At 41.5% G+C, this 16,303-nt stretch overlaps 2 protein-coding genes across 4 annotated transcripts in view; one reads left to right on the forward strand and one right to left on the reverse strand.

Annotated features, from left to right (window-relative positions):
* The window catches only part of morc2 (MORC family CW-type zinc finger 2), a 51,472-nt gene that overhangs the window by 24,071 nt on the left and 11,098 nt on the right, over window positions 1–16,303 (forward strand). For all 3 annotated transcript variants that reach the window (XM_078421813.1, XM_078421814.1, XM_078421815.1), the window contains 11 exons: window positions 970–1,095; window positions 2,663–2,742; window positions 3,901–3,983; window positions 5,639–5,724; window positions 7,602–7,742; window positions 9,517–9,671; window positions 10,336–10,464; window positions 11,863–11,968; window positions 12,660–12,771; window positions 14,383–14,457; window positions 15,399–15,770. In XM_078421813.1, the coding sequence (XP_078277939.1) occupies window positions 970–1,095; window positions 2,663–2,742; window positions 3,901–3,983; window positions 5,639–5,724; window positions 7,602–7,742; window positions 9,517–9,671; window positions 10,336–10,464; window positions 11,863–11,968; window positions 12,660–12,771; window positions 14,383–14,457; window positions 15,399–15,770 (1,465 nt within the window). The remainder of the gene's footprint in view (window positions 1–969; window positions 1,096–2,662; window positions 2,743–3,900; window positions 3,984–5,638; window positions 5,725–7,601; window positions 7,743–9,516; window positions 9,672–10,335; window positions 10,465–11,862; window positions 11,969–12,659; window positions 12,772–14,382; window positions 14,458–15,398; window positions 15,771–16,303) is intronic.
* The window catches only part of LOC144606034 (rab5 GDP/GTP exchange factor-like), a 37,670-nt gene continuing 29,441 nt past the window's right edge, over window positions 8,075–16,303 (reverse strand). The window contains exon 10 of the mRNA XM_078421818.1: window positions 8,075–8,298. The gene's annotated coding sequence lies outside the window, so the exon portion shown is untranslated. The remainder of the gene's footprint in view (window positions 8,299–16,303) is intronic.

Genomic DNA, 16,303 nt, shown 5'->3' on the forward strand with positions numbered 1-16,303 from the left:
CTTTATTTTCACTATCAATCCATTTCTCTCTTCAGTTTGTCCTGAGAAATGGAAAGGTGGTGATGACCTTCTCAACAAAGTAGCATGGTTATGGAGGGCTTAACATCTGCCCCCTTCTTTTCCTCTTCATTCAAATCTCCCTACCAGTCTCTTTCAGCTAAGGAACATGAGACCGTTATTGTGGGCGTGATCCCTGCAATCTGCCAATTTAACATGATGCATATGAGGGTTAGTATGTCAGTAGTTTCCCTGCATGGAAATTAGGTCAACAAGTCTCCAAACTGAGTCATAGAGTGATACAGTGTGGAAACTGGCCCTTCGGCCCAATTCGCCCACACCAGCCAACAATGTCCCAGCTACACTAGTCTCACTTGCCTGCGCTTGGTCCATATCCCTCCAAACCTGCCCTATCCATGTACCTGTCTGTTTCTTAAACGATGGGATAGTCAATGCCTCATCTACTTCCTCTGGCAGCTTGTTCCATACAACCACCGCCTTTAGTGTGAAAAAGTTACCCCTCAGATTTCTGTTACATCTTTTCACGAACCTATGTCCTCTGGTCCTCAATTCCCTTACTCTGGGCAAAAGACTCTGTATCTACCTGATCTATTCCTATTAGGATTTTTTATACCTCTAAGATTTCCTCTCATCCTCCTGTGCTCCATGGAATAGAGACCCAGCCTACTCAACCTCTCCCTTTTGCTCACACCCTCTAGTCCTGGCAACATCCTCGTAAATCTTTTCTGAACCCTTTCAAGCTTGACAATATCTTTCTTATAACATGATGCCCAGAACTGAATACAATATTCTAAATGATCTCACCAACATCTTATACAACTGCAACATGTCCTCCTAACTTCTATACTGAGGTTGAGATTCAAGTGTGGAGAGAGCAGGTCACTAAGGGTTATTGCATGATTGCTTGGAGATTTGGAATTTAGCTTTCTAATTGATTTGTCTATTTTACAGAAAACCAGAGCGGCGCTCCTTCAGAGCGTACACAGCTGTTCTGTACATTGACCCTAGAATGAGAATCTTTATCCAGGGTCACAAGGTCCGGACAAAACGATTGTCTTGCTGCCTGTTTAAGCCAAGGTAATAGCAAACGTTTTACTATCGCAATGTTTAAGAAACATTTGGACAGCTACGTGTACAGGACAGGTTTAGAGGGGGTATGGGCCAAACCCAGGCAGGTGGGACTAGTGTAGATGGAACATGTTGGTTGGTGTGGACAAATTGGGTTGAAGGGCCTTTTTCCATGCACTATGATTCTATGGACATTTAGCATCATAAAGGGAAACTTGGATTATACGGTGTGTTTCACAAACCCACCATGCCCTATTCTCATTGATACCATCAGGCAGGAGGTACAGAGGCCTGAACTCCCACACCAGCATGGGGTTCTTCTGGGTTCTTCAAACAACCTTCACAACCTTAATCCTGCCTCGACAACCAAACACTCTTTTGCACTTCGATGGACTTGCTTTTGTTTTCCATGTATGTTTTTGGACTAATGTCTTGTTTTTTTGCACATTCCTTTAGAATTTAAAATTACATTTATGTATAATTTATTTTGGGGTGTTGGTCTAGGTCTGTGCCTGCAATGCTGCTACGAACAGCAGTTTTCATTCCAGTATCTCACGGTTATTGTGCATATAATAATAAACTCTACTTGGACTTGATCTGAAATTCAGACATGTTAAGCAAATTAAATACAGCTTGGTCAATGTTGTAATGTGGAAAATTTGGCAGGTGTTTTATAAACAGCAAGGTCTTAGTGACAGGAGCATGATAATAACCTGACGTGGATGGTGGAGGAGGGGGCATTCCTCTGCTCTTGTTTATACACTTGAGATAGAGGGTAAACTGGGTTCTGGTTTAACATTTAATCTGAAAGTTGGATCACTTTCATTATCTAGATAATCCAATGTTACTTAGCTGTACCAAAGATAGACACAAAATGCAGGGGTAACTCGGCGGGACAGGCAGCATCTCTGGAGAAAATGAATAGGTGAAGTTTTGGGTCAGGGCCCTTCTTTAGATTAGAGACTTCTTCAGGTTTTGAGTCTGAAGAGGGGTCCCAACCCGACACGTCACTTATCCATTTTCTCCAGAGATGCTGCCTGGCCCACTGAGTCAATCCACCATTTTGTGTATCTTTGGTATAAACCAGCATCTGCAGTTCGTATGTTTTATTTCATGTTATCTTGGCTGCAGTTGGCTGTGAGCTTAGATTTTCATGCTCATGTCTGTGTGGAAAGAATTGAACCTGTAGCTTTGACTCGTAGTCAAACTGATGACTCGTAGATGGGGCAGTGGAATGAACAAAACATAGTTTAAATGAATGGTAGCATACTCCTGTTCCCAAGTTCTTAAGAGCATCGGCAGCGTGTCCTGACAGTTGCTGTGCATTTGTGGTGGAGGTAGAATATAATGAATGAGAAATGGGAAAGGGATATTGTGGACACAGGTAGATACATTGGAAATTCATCCTCATTTAAATGGCAAATAGTAGTGATCTTTTAAAACCGATATCTTCGTTTAAATGGCAAATCATGGTGATGTTTTAAACTTAAATTGAATTTGCGTATGACAATCACAGATTATGTTTTGATCTTTGTGTTGATGCAGTGGCTCTAACTAGCTTTTCCCTCCTTCACAGAATGTATAAGTATACATCGAATCGGTTCAAGACCCGTGCTGAACAAGAGGTGAAGAAAGCTGAACACTTGATGAAAATAGGTATGTTTCACAGGGAGAGAAATGTCTGCACAAATGTGATTCCGCACGTAAACCATGTCATGCTGTTTGTTTGAGGGCCTGAGGGATGTCAAGGTTTAGTTTAATCATCTGTTTAGTCCAGGTTTGAGGGGATGATTTAGCAAGGATGATTGGACTGTGAGCGACTTTGAGGTATCTGAATTTGGTGCCGTGATTTTGCCTTTTACTGTTTTGATGTGGTATTCCAGTGTTGTAATTTCGATTCAGATGAGGCATCATAGTCATAATGGTCAAGGGCAGATTATTTATTATAGAATTGAAAATTAAACAATGAAGCATTAAAATTTCAGCATTTGTTGCGGTTTTTTTCAAATACGTTTCTTCCTCCTTGTCCTTTATGGGCAGCACCTTGTACATTTGACCTGCTCTGGGGATAAAGTGGATAAATAATGCTTTCAACATCATGTTTAAACCTAAGAATCGGTTAGGGTCTTTGGAGATGTGTTGAATTTCCTTAGTCCTTTGACAAAGTAGAAGCATCGGTATGTTTTTATGCCCATATTGGTGAAGTGGTTAAACCAGGTCAAATTGTCGTGGATATTTACACCTAGAGACATGATGTTCTCCACCATCTCCACTTTAACAGCCTTGGTACAGACAGTGGCACCTACCCCGCCCCGCTTCCCAAAGTCAATGGCCAGCTCCTTTGTTTTGCCGATGTTGAGGGAAAGGTTGTTGTCTTGACACCATGCTATAGATCTCTTTATCTCCATCTCATTGTTGTCTGAGATCCAGCCCGCTATGATGCTGTCACCTGCAAACTTGTTTATGGAGCTGGAGTAGAATCTGTCTGCAACAGATTCAGTCTGCTTTAACCAAAACCCATTATAAAGAAATCTTATAAAGAGGGTTGACTCTTTGCATTTTCAGGGCTCCATTGTATCACGAGAAAAGCTGTGGATTCATGTTTGTGTTCCTGGCTCCGTTGACTAGAATCTGCAAAGAAAATGTGTTGTCCAAGTGACTTTTAAATGAAAATAGTAGGAAAATGTCACATTTGAAATATATTTAAAAACTTCATATTTGAAAGGCAATCTCAAACTGTTTTTGCGTCAGTACTTAGTTTTAAAATTCCTAATGGTGTCGCTATCAGTAGATAATATCTTTTATTGTTTCTAGCTGAGGAGAAGTCACGGGAAGCAGAGAGTAAAGCATGTGCCCTGGTATTGAAGCTGAGTGGTGATTTGAGCAGGGAATCAAGGGTAAGTTTATTTTGCTTGTATATTAAATAATTAGAACTTATGCAATCATTTCTCTGAATATGCACACATGATTGAAATGTCATAGTTATTCTCTGGTATCTGTGGGCGGTGTCGCTTGCTGGCTGCATGCCATAAAGGATCATTTTGTCTATTTTCTTGATTAAGTTGTCAGTGTTATAGCTTTGAAGAAAACTGTTTCTCCTTTAGGCAACTTTGCATCATCATGAGCATAAGCAAAACAATATGAGCATGGGGTGGCCATGTGACCACATGGGTTTCCTCCATGTGCTCCGATATCCGCCCACATCCCAAAGATGTGTGGGTTTGCAGGTTAATTGGCTTCTGTAAATTGTCCATGGTGTGTGCGGAGTGGATGTAGAGGAGGGATAGCGTGGAGCTGGTATGAGAGGATGGTCGATGTGGCCCGGGGCCTGTTTCCATGCTGTAACTCTGAATGCTAGTTTCCACACAGGAAATATTGCTATCTGTTAATAGCTACTTTAGAGACTTCATAGAGTTTTGGCATTGACTTCTAGGATTTGAAAAGTTTTGCACAAAGTTGGCTCTGTAATCTGGTTAATCGTTATTAATCAAAGAGCAAATCAAAAAACTGCAAGTACTGGAAATAAATTAAAAATACAATTTGGGAAGTTCTCAGCATGTCAGGCAGCATCTGAGAAGAGAAAAACAATTGATATTTCAAGTCAATTAATTTTCATTTCTGAAAGGGTGTTATTATTTTATTTTTGTATTATTTCTGTTTTATTTTTGCTTTTTCCTGCTTCCTCTAAATATACTGAATGACTGTTTAGCATTTCCAGCACTTAAAACTTTTGGTTAATCATTACATACTCATTGGTTCAAAAACACAAGAGAAACCAACAGAGACGAAAGCAAAAAATACCTGAAAAATCTCAGCAGGTCAGACAGCATTTATATAGAGAGTAATTGAGTTAATGTTTCAGTCTAAGGCCCTTTAACAGTACTAAGAAAGCTGAGAAATCAAACCTATTTTAAGTCGCAGCGAAGGGGAAGTGCAGTGTGAATGTTTGTTATAGGATGGAAATCAGCAGTGATAGGGATGGCACAGTGGCACAGCAGTAAAGTTAAAATGACAGGACACTTACAGTGACAGGCAACACGAAGTTCAGGATCACTCTTGTAGGTGGAGGTGTTTTGCAAATGACTATTCCACTGTGCCATTGGGAATGGAGTCTTTTACAGGTTTGAGAGGAGTTGGAGTCAAGATGGTCGTGTGCCCATTGGCTTTTAATAGACACTATCCCAGAGATGATAGCAAAGCCAAGGAAGGAAAGAGTCACAGATGGACAATGTGAGTGCAAGATGGAAGTTGCCAGCAAAGATTTGAAGTTTTAGAATACACCTTAGGCAGAAATTGAAAAGGCTGAAATTGCTGCCCAGCTAGAAATGATTGTTTGACACTTACCAATGACTAAAATTCAATCCGACAATCTAAGAATAATTCGAAAGGCTTGATGTACAGTGTAACATAGTATATGTGTAAAATAGTACATCAAGTGAGAAGGTTGTACAAATGTTTGTTCTTTTAGTATTTTCTAGTAAGTGTCAAGAACTTGTTTCCTCCTTAAACCGAAAGTTGCAGTTAACTAATCTGGATTACCTTTGTTTCCTAGGTTCATCTGAGACAAGTGCAGGATGCTGCATTCAATCTAAACAGAGAAGCTGATGTGAAGAAGCGAATACATGAAGCCAAACTTCGGTACGTTTCAGGCCTTGCACAAGCTGAAGATGTCACTCCCTCATTCACCATTGACTTATGTATATTCCATAGGTAGACACAAAACGCTGGAATAACTCAGCGGGACAGGCAGCATCTCTGGAGAGAAGGAACGGGTGACTTTTCGGGTCGTGACCCTTCTTCAGAGCCATGGGTGATGCTTCCCAGCCGTGTCCTTTGGGGGTAGAGAAGTGGTCCCCAAATCTATCTCACTTCAAAATGGGGGAAACTGAGAAACATCGCTAGCAACTCGACATCAATAGAAGTTTGAATGTACAAATTACAACAACAAAAAATCCAAGAAAACTGCAATGCCGCCGCCTTATATTTAATTATTTGCCCAAAGTACCTCTATCATGTTAGCCAGTGTTCTGGGTTAACAATTTATATCGGCAGTGTTTACAAGATTTACTTATCACCAAACTCCCTCTACCCTCCCACTCCTCTGGATTCTCAGATTGAGCCAGAATTTTTCTTCTCAATGTATATTACCGTACAACTATGTGGATTAAATTACATCTGTGCTGCCACTCCAACCAACTTTGCAGCTGATTATGGTCTGCCCTAACCTTAGAAAACCTTTTTCACTACCTAGGTCTCCAATTTCCATGTTGTCTGCAAAGTTATCGAGTCAGACTGCCTGCGTTCTCAACCTGAAATTTTCCCTGTACAAAACCATGCTGACTCCTTTGAATCAATCCTGCCTTTCCAAGTGAACATAAATCCAGTGAGGGTAAAACCACAGAAGGTGGTGTTAGTGTACTTTGCCCTGCTAGGCTTCTGTTCTTTTTCTTGTGTATAATTTCATGGCTACCAGTTACCATTCAATTCTTTAACTCAATGGTTATCTTTCATGTAAATCCTACATGTTTAGACAATAGGTGCAGTAGGCCATTCGGCCCTTCGAGCCAGCACCACCATTCAATGTGATCATGGCTGATCATTCTCAATCAGTACCCCGTTCCTGCCTTCTCCCCATACCTCCTGACTCTGCTGTCCTTAAGAGCTCTATCTAGCTCTCTCTTGAATGCATTCAGAGAATTGGCCTCCACTGCCTTCTGCACTGGAAAACCATTTGACTGAAGCAGATCATGGTATGATCTGTCTATTCAAATACTTGCATGCATAGTTTTCTGTGGGTTATCAGGAATGAGACCGTTGCCTCCTACTTATTCCCTTGTATGGTCCTCAACGTTCCTTCTCACCCATGCCAACTCTACTGCGGCTAATGAAATGCTCCTTATGTCACCGAGGGTCGTTAACTTGACACAGGCTTAGTTTTTTTTGGTCTCTATATTTTAATTACATGCTAATATACTACTGAGCATTTGAATCTGGGAAGAGCCATAAAATGCTGAAATGATTGGGTTTGTTGCGGTGGCCAAATATGAGAATATTTTGTGGGCAATGACAGGAAAATAGAACATATCAGTGACTGGCACACTTAAGTTTGGATCCATAATCTATTGCTATAGTAGCGGGTAATCCCACAGGTGTTAAAGTTCCATTTCCCATTTTGTCGGTGGGAAGAAGGCAGGAGAATAGGATTGAGAAGGAAAAATAGGAAGGACAGAACAGACTCGATGGGCCGAATAGCCTAATCCTGCTCCTTATGTCTTCTGGTTTTCTTGGTTGTCTCGTGTAAAAGCAGAATAACATCTTTCTTTATGATCCCTTGTCATTTCTTTTCTTTCCCCCAATTTTTGAGTGGAACATCATGGGTGAGGTGGTAAACCATCGGAAAGGTGATGCCTTGTTAATGTGTTTAAAAAGCCAATTAATTATAAAAACAAAAATCCTTCTGTTAATGTGCTTGAAGAGAATCTCTGGTAAACTGTCTTATTTTCTAACTTATATAGAGCTTTGAAGGAACCAAAGGAGATGTGTTTTATTTTCGGTGTTAACATCGAGTATCGCGACCAGGATGGAATGTTTATTTATAACTGTAGTCGTCTCATAAAGATGTACGAGAAAGTGGGGCCACAGCTGGAAGGAGGAGTGTGAGTATTCTGAGAATTGCCTGCTTTCATTTTAAATATCTTACCGTAAGCTTATTACTACTTTGCTAAATGAAGTTCATTTTTCTCAGTATCAGTCTAATAAATATGATGAAACATTGTTGTCACATGTACCTAGGCACAGTGAAAATTTTTGTTTTGCATACAATCCAGTAAATTCCTATGATAGATGGGCACAATCATAGATAAGTACAAAAATGCAACAATGGTAGTGTAATAGACTTTACCGAGACAGAACACAAAGTTTCAAAGATCTTAAGAGTGCCTTGTCTTTTCTTAAAGGCCTGTTGTCCTGGAGACACCAATCCCCTCCACTGTCCGCCACCATCTTTAAAACGGCACTTTGTCCAGCGTCCACCGCCATCGCAGTCCTCACGATATCTGTTGAAAATGTCCTTTGTCCACACTGGCTTCCACCACAATTGCAGTTTAGTTTATTATTGCATGTGCCAAGGTGTAGTGAAAAGCTTTTGTTGTGTGCTATCCAGTCAGCGGAAAGACAATACATGATTACAATCGAGCCATCCACAGTGTACAGCTACAGGATAAAGGGAATAACATTTAGTGCAAGATAAAGCCAGCAAAGTCCGATCAAGAATAGTCCGAGGGTCACCAATGGGATAGATAGGAGTTTAGGACTGCTCTCTGGTTGTGGTAGGATGATTCAGTTGCCTGATAACAGCTGGGAAGAAACCGTCCCTGAATCTGGAGGTGTGCGTTTTCACATTTGTGTCCCATGTTTTACTTGTGTCCTGTGATACAACACATTCGTGTGACAAGCTGTCGCATTATCAAATAGCCCAAGGAGTTTAGTTTGGAGATACAGTGCGGAAACAGGCCCTTAGGCTCACCGAGTCCCCGCCGACCAGTGATCCCCGCACATTAACGCTACCCTACACAAAATAGGGACAGTTTACACATGCACCAAGCCAATTAACCTGTACATACCTGTACATCTTTGGAGTGTGGGAGAAAATTGAAGATCTTGGAGAAAACCCACATGGTCAGGGGGAGAACGTACAAACTCTGTACAGACAGCACCCATAGTCAGGATGGAACCCGGATCTCTGGCGCTGTGAGGCAGCAACTCTGCCGCTGTGAGGCAGCAACTCTACCTCTGTGAGGCAGCAACTCTACCACTGTGAGGCAGCAACTCTACCACTGTGAGGCAGCAACTCTACCACTGTGAGGCAGCAACTCTACCACTGTGAGGCAGCAACTCTACCACTGTGAGGCAACAACTCTACCACTGTGAGGCAGCAACTCTACCACTGCGCCACCACTGTCCCGATATAAAAAACACTGGCTTTTTTTAACTGCATTTAAAATGTCACATGTATTTTGGAAAAGGTCTTAAGATAGGGAAAGTGCTACAGAGTGGAGAGATTGGAGGATCTTTCAAAGAATAGAGGCTGCCACTGAGAGTGCAGCAAGGGAAGAAGTAATACAGTGGATAAAGTCAGAGGTCTGGAACATATGGGAAGGAACTTAGTTCTGCAGTGACAATGATGAATGAGGTTGTTTAAGGTGCAAATACCGCTATGATTTCATTCTATTCTATTTGGGGAATCGGGGAGAGCAGCTGAGCCGATGTTTTCTGGACCAGTTGCAATAGATGATTTGTGGACTTCATAGTGGATGAACATCAGTGTGATGGAAGCTACATTAAGAAGTGACCAAGGAATGGGTAAAAACGTTGCATAAAAGGGGGAGTTAATCTGCAAACAGTTGAAACGGTTGTTTTGTTTATCATCAGGGCGTGTGGTGGAGTTGTGGGTGTAGTGGACGTCCCATACCTGGTTCTGGAGCCCACCCACAATAAGCAGGACTTTGCAGATGCCAAGGAGTATCGCCATCTACTGAGAGCCATGGGAGAACACCTGGTGCAGTACTGGAAAGATATCGGCATAGGTAAGGGAAGGATTTTTAGCTGTGCCAAACATAGTTAAACAGACCCTGACTGCTCATTTTTGTGTGCATGTTATTCTTGAGTTCTTTTGCTTTCAAACAACAAAATGATTGGTGGATTGTTGCAGAGTTTTAAAGGATATGGTTGTCAATGCACCTCCAGCTTATCTGCAGCTCAATGCTTGTTTAACTTTAATTGTAATGAAATTGATATTTGTTTGTGAAAGAGTCTGAAACCTATACCATGCAGAAATAGGTCCTTCATTCCAACTCCTTCATGCTGACTGAGTTGCCTAACTGAGCTGGTCATTTTGTACCAATTTGGTCCACGCACCCTGTTCTTTGCCACCTGCTAGTTAAGATTAACCTGAACAGATCACTCACCTGTTGATGTTGTCTGTTGCCATCATTTTATTTTATCCCTTTTGCTTTGTGATTTTTCACAGGGCTGTCCAGATGATCTTATTTCAACTCCTATTCTAGACCTAGTTCTAGGTAGATCCATGGGACTCAATAGCTCATTCATTATTTGGAAACTGTTCTTGTTGTACATGTCTAGGTTATAGAGCTCACTGTCTTTTCATAATGCATGATTAATTGCAAAACAGATTTTTTTAAACAATATGACCTCCTACAAAGTTAACACAATAATTCTCCTGGCCTATAGCACAGAAGGGGATAGTGAAATTCTGGGATGAATTTGGCTATCTGTCAGCCAACTGGAACCACCCACCTTCTGACGAGACATTGTACAAGAGGCGGCGTGCCATGGAGATTCCGACCACCATTCAGTGCGGTACGTCTCACCATAATGCCTTCTGTGCATAAAGTGGGTAAGATCCACAGGCGAGTATCAATTAAGCTAGTCATAAGTTAAAAAAACAAAACAAAATTCTTCCTCCTGCTCACCAACAATTAATTTAAACAGTAGCCACTGAAGTTGTGGCTCTTACTTTGTATTTGATTCTATGTTGCATACTTGCATAGATTTGATTCCCTCTTTTAGTCCATCCGTATCCTGCTCTGCTTCCCAGCTTTCTTTCTTTCTGCTTTATTGATGGTGCTTGCTTTTGTTTTCTGGTATTAAGCCACCTTTTACTTTTGGGAGATTAGATTGTGAGTATTGCGGGCTAAAATGCCCATAGCCTGCCTCTTCTCCTTGCTTCACACAAAGGGTGGTGGGTGTATGGAACGAGCTGCCAGAGGAGGTAGTTGAGGCAGCGACTATCCCAATGTTTAAGAAACAGACAGGTACATGAATAGGACAGGTTTGGAGGGATGTGGGCCAAACACTAGCCGGTAAGATTAGTGTAGCTGGAACATGTTGGCCAATGTGGGCAAGTTGAGCCGAAGGGCCTGTTTCCACGCTGTATGACTCGATGAGTACTTGAACATCAGCTTGCCTTTGACAACTCTTGAATTGCAATTAGAATTTGCCCATTTGAATGCCTCAATTTCATGCCACGCAGTTACTCATTAAACAATTAGGAAGCTCTCGTTTCTATTACTATCACTGTTGCTCTCTTGACTAAATGGCTGACTGAAATCCTTAAAATAGACAATAGGTGCAGGAGGATGCCATTCGGCCCTTCGAGCCAGCACCGCTATTCAATGTGATCATGGCTGATCATTCTCAATCAGTGCCCCATTCCTGCCTTCTCCCCATACCCCCTGGCTCCGCTATCCTTAAGAGCTCTATCTAGCTCTCTCTTGAATGCATTCAGAGAATTGGCCTCCACTGCCTTCTGAGGCACAGAATTCCACAGATTCACAACTCTCTGACTGAAAAAGTTTTTCCTCATCTCAGTTCTAAATGGCCTACCCCTTATTCTTAAACCCTTGGCCCCTTGTTCTGGACTCCCCCAACATTGGGAACATGTTTCCTGCCTCTAACGTGTCCAACCCCTTAATAATCTTATACGTTTCGATAAGATCTCTCATCCTTCTAAATTCCAGTGTATACAAGCCTAGTCGCTCCAGTCTTTCAACATATGACAGTCCCGCCATTCCGGGAATTAACCTAGTAAACCTACGCTGCACGCCCTCAATAGCAAGAACAGTTGAGTGGTGGAGAGAAGTGTTTAAAGCCCTTCCACTTTTGAAAAAAAATGACAAGTTTATTTTGAGAGATTTCAATTCAAGTCCGAGAGATTACACCTTGTTGCAAACGAACAATTTTGGAACTGCTTTTTAGATCACTGTTTAAAATGGCGGACCCTTCCCTACCGAGTGGATGATGTTGGTAAGGAATATCCAGACAGTTGGACGTGTTCTATGAGCCCTGACCATATCCAGAATCGGTAAGTACAGTAATTGTAAGACACACAACTGGGGTAAAAGTATTAATTGTGTCTGACCCTGCTATGCCTGACATTGTTAGGGTAGTGTTGGGAATCTCTCTTTTCCACCTAACCTGGCTGGATGATGCAACTGTCCTAAGATGTGTGAAAGATTAAAATTCTATTCAGAGAGCGAAGAAGACTGCAATTAGGTAACTGTTAACTTTCCAACATTGAGCATCTACTGTAAAGGAGCATGTGTTTTAAATATATTACAGTGGAGAAGGGGCTTTAGAGGTACTGCGTAGAAACAGGCCTTTTGCCTACTAAGTCCACCCAGACCATCAATCACCCCTTACACTAACACTATCCTAAACGCTATCAACAATTTACAATTTCACATAAGCCAATTAACTTATAAACCTGTACGTCTTTGATGTATAGGAGGAAACTGGAGCACCTGGAGAAAACCCACGTGGTCACAGGGAGAATGTACAAACTCCGTACAAACAGCACCTGTAGTCAGGATCGAACCCGGGTCTCTGGCGCTGTAAGGCAGAAACTCTACTGCTGCGTCACTGCGCCGGACTATTTACTGGATCGGACATTGCAAGGATAGAATCTATTTGAAAATGGTATTGAAAGTGGACAATGAATGGTTTACATTTCAGTATTCCATTAGAGCGCACTTCGCGTCTTTGTTTTTTTCCAGATGTGATGCTCCAGAGCAAAAGCAAAATGTACCAATAGGCATACTGCGAAAAGATGTTAAGTCACACGAAGAAAAAATACGAGTGCAGCAAAAGAAACTGGAAGCATTGAAGGTAAGGTGAGGTGTATAAACGGGCCATTAAATATTTTAGAAAGTTTTAAGTTTGAACAGAAACACTAAACTTTCATTCTTGAACGTGTATCTGCCTTATTTTAACATCCTTCACTTGCGATTCTTGTACTTTGGCTAATGTTTTCGGTGCCTTCTCAAATGGATACCACAGGTGAGATGATATGTTACATGACCAGATTTTTCGACTATCTAGTGGTTCTGACGTCCATGTTCATGTTTTCCCAGCAGGTAAACGGGAATTTCACCGTACCTAGCTGCCCGTGACAATAAAGTACAATAGAACCACTGATTGGATATAAACACATTTAAAAGTGCGTTGAATAAGCAAGTAAAGGTTCACTCTAGAAATGTTGCAGATGCAAAGTGCAAAGCTATGAACGAGAAAGTAAAATGCCTTGACTCAATCATAATATGAATTTAAATTCCCTGCGTGCCTATAACTAGCGTTGAGATAACATACTTTAAACTTCTGCCTCCTGAGTTTTTTATCCTTATCCTGTGGAAAGTTGTTCAATCTAAATATTACATCTGAAGAAGGGTCCCAATCTGAAACATCACCTATTCCTTTTCTCCAGAGATGTTGCCTGACCTGCCGAGTTACTCCAGCATTTTGTGATCTACATATTACATATAACCATATAACAATTACAGCACGGAAACAGGCCATTGAGTCTATGCTACTGAACAGCCCCATTCCCCCACTAATTTTCCCTTTAACCTATTCCCTTCATATCCCATCAGTATCCCTCAGATTCTCCCGCTCACCTGCACACTAGTGGCCATTTACAGGGATTAATGAAACTTCAAATTAGCACGTCTTTGGGACATGGAAGAAAATAGAGGACCCAGTCGCAGGGAGACCAAACTTCACATGCCACTAGAGATTGGAATTAAACCTGAGCGTCTGGATCTGTAAAGTAGCAGTCTACTATTAAGCCACTGTGCTGTCCCTTTGCTTTTAAATTTAACTATCCCACAACTAAGTTTTCCCTCTGCTGTTACTGTTTCAAAGTAAGTAACACCAGTTTTTAAACTTTTTTCGGCATCTCTACAGAGTGGGCACATCTTTTATTTAAATCTACAAACGGTATAATTGTTTTACACATCATCTCTACATGTAATATGCCCACAGAGAATTAAAATGTTTCTGCTTGACACAAAAAAATATAGACAAAATGTACAAAAATTGCCCAAAGTAGGGGATTTGAGGACCAGAGGATATAAGTTCAAGGTGAAAGGGAAAAGATTTAATAGGAATCTGAGGGGTAACTTTTTCACACAAAGGGTGGTGGGTGTATGGAACAAGCTGCCAGGGGAGGTAGTTGATGCAGGGACTATTCCAATGTTTAAGAAACAGCTAGACAGGTACATGGATAGGACAAGTTTGGAGGCATGTGGACCAAGCGCAGGCAGGTGGGACTTGTGTAGCTGGAACATGTTGGCCGGTGAGGGCAAGTTAGACCGAAGGGCCTGTTTTCACGCTGTATCACTATGACTCTATGTAATGTTTGACTTTAGTAATGTTCATTATAACATTTTTAGCTATTTTATTTTTTTAATGTATATTTTTTTGTTTTTTGCCTTTCCCCAGAAAAACATGCCTATCTGTTCCCAAGCTGATTTAAAGAAACTTCCACTTGATGTTAGCCGCAATCCCACACTGGAGGTGAGTAGTAGGTAGTTCAATGGTTACTGTGCAATCTAAAGAGATGAGTTGGGCTTGTGTACTGAAGTAACTTTAATGTAATGACGTGGGATATTTAGGTGTTAATTAACGGTTGGTAGACCCAAAATGCTGGAGTAACTCAGCGCCTCTCTGGAGAGAAGGAATAGGTGACATTTCGGGTCGAAACCCTTCTTCAGACTGAGTCAGAGGAGTGGAAGTCAGATTAATTTACAGAGCTATTTTCCACTGTTATAGAATAGTGAAAACTGAGGATTTCAGCCATCCTTATATAGACTGGTGAGAGTGTAAAGGAGGAAATGAACTGACTTAGACTACTAGATAAGCCTTTGGTTGCCTCCACTGCTTATAGTTTGGATATCCCCTCAGAGTTTCAATAACTATGTAGTGAGTGGATTGAAATTTGTCAAGACATTTTGAGAGATGGTCTTCATTCCATCGATTCACATTTTGAAAGAAGAAAAGTCATCACATGTCCAACGAGAGCAATGTGTCATTGATTCCCTGCTCATTTTCATTTGTCTCTGAGGCAAGAGAGAGAATATTTTGAATTCTCTAAATAACGTGGCACAGTGGCGCGTGCGGTTGGTAGAGTTGTAGCCTTACAGCACCTGAGACCCAGATACCATCCTGAATACGGGTGCTGTCTGTACGGAGTTTGCATTTTCTCCCTGTGACCTCGTGGGTTTTCTCCGGGTGCTCCGGTTTCCTCCCACATTTCAAAGATGTACAGGTTTGTAGGTTAATTGGCTTCTGTAAATTGTCCCTAGTGTTTGGGGTATAACTTGTACGCTCGGTGGGTCGAAGGGCCTGTTTCCACTGTATCTCTAAACAAAACGTAAAATAAACTAAAGGAAATGTAAAATAAACTTATTGAACTTTGTATTTGTGTTTTGTAAGATATTACGTTAACTTCTCTGTAGGCACGGGCTTCTGCAAGTAGTCAGCGTCCACGATCGCCGCCGTTGGCTGACATCATCAAAAATGCCCCGAGCCACCCACCTGGATCGCGGTCCCACGCGCTACAACGCAAGGATTCCGCATCCAGATCCGCAAGCAAGGCTGCGGCCACTCACGCCAACGTTACCGTTAAAAAAGCGGTAACCAACGCGGGAAGATCCCAGCAGCGGCTGTCAACCTCCGCAACACAAAACACTTTGTCTCCCAGGATCGGAGCACAGCCATCTACCTCTGTGAGGAATGCCACCCCTGCCTCTGTGAGCACAAAGAGCCAACAGGTTAAAGGAACTAAGGCCTTGGGACATAAAAGGGAGACGTCGAGTAGGACTGTGCAGGTATTTTAAACAAGCTTATGGAAAACACATCGCTAAATAGAGCAGCTTCGGTTGTAATTATTATTGCAAACTAATTCATTTGCATGCTTCATAGATGGCACTCAATTCAGAGTTTGTTCTGTTGCACTAATGCATAAGTTCCATTAAAAAACACATTTCCATGCTGTTCACTGGTTAAAAAAATGCACTGAAATTTTAAATACTGTATCTTTTACAGTGCTCTTAGAAATAAGGTGTCATGGATTGCTTGTCTAGTATTGCAAATGGATCTGGATTTTACTCTAGATCCAGTATTTAACTGATAAGGTAGATTGTTCATATCAAATTTTGCAGTGTGAAGTACTTAGAACTAACAAAAAAGCACTTAGTTGAGTATCAAATGTGCAGTTGACAGGAGTTGTGAACTTGATGATTTGAGTGCCAAATAGGGGATGGTAATGCCTTGGGAAAAGGCCCCAGAGGTCATTTTGGCCACTACAGGCCCCCAAGCAGGTGCTTGCAGTTATTTCCTCTGTGTAGAACTTAAAAAAGAT

Source organism: Rhinoraja longicauda, chromosome 25 (assembly GCF_053455715.1).
Source record: "Rhinoraja longicauda isolate Sanriku21f chromosome 25, sRhiLon1.1, whole genome shotgun sequence".
Classification (NCBI taxonomy): domain Eukaryota; kingdom Metazoa; phylum Chordata; class Chondrichthyes; order Rajiformes; family Arhynchobatidae; genus Rhinoraja; species Rhinoraja longicauda.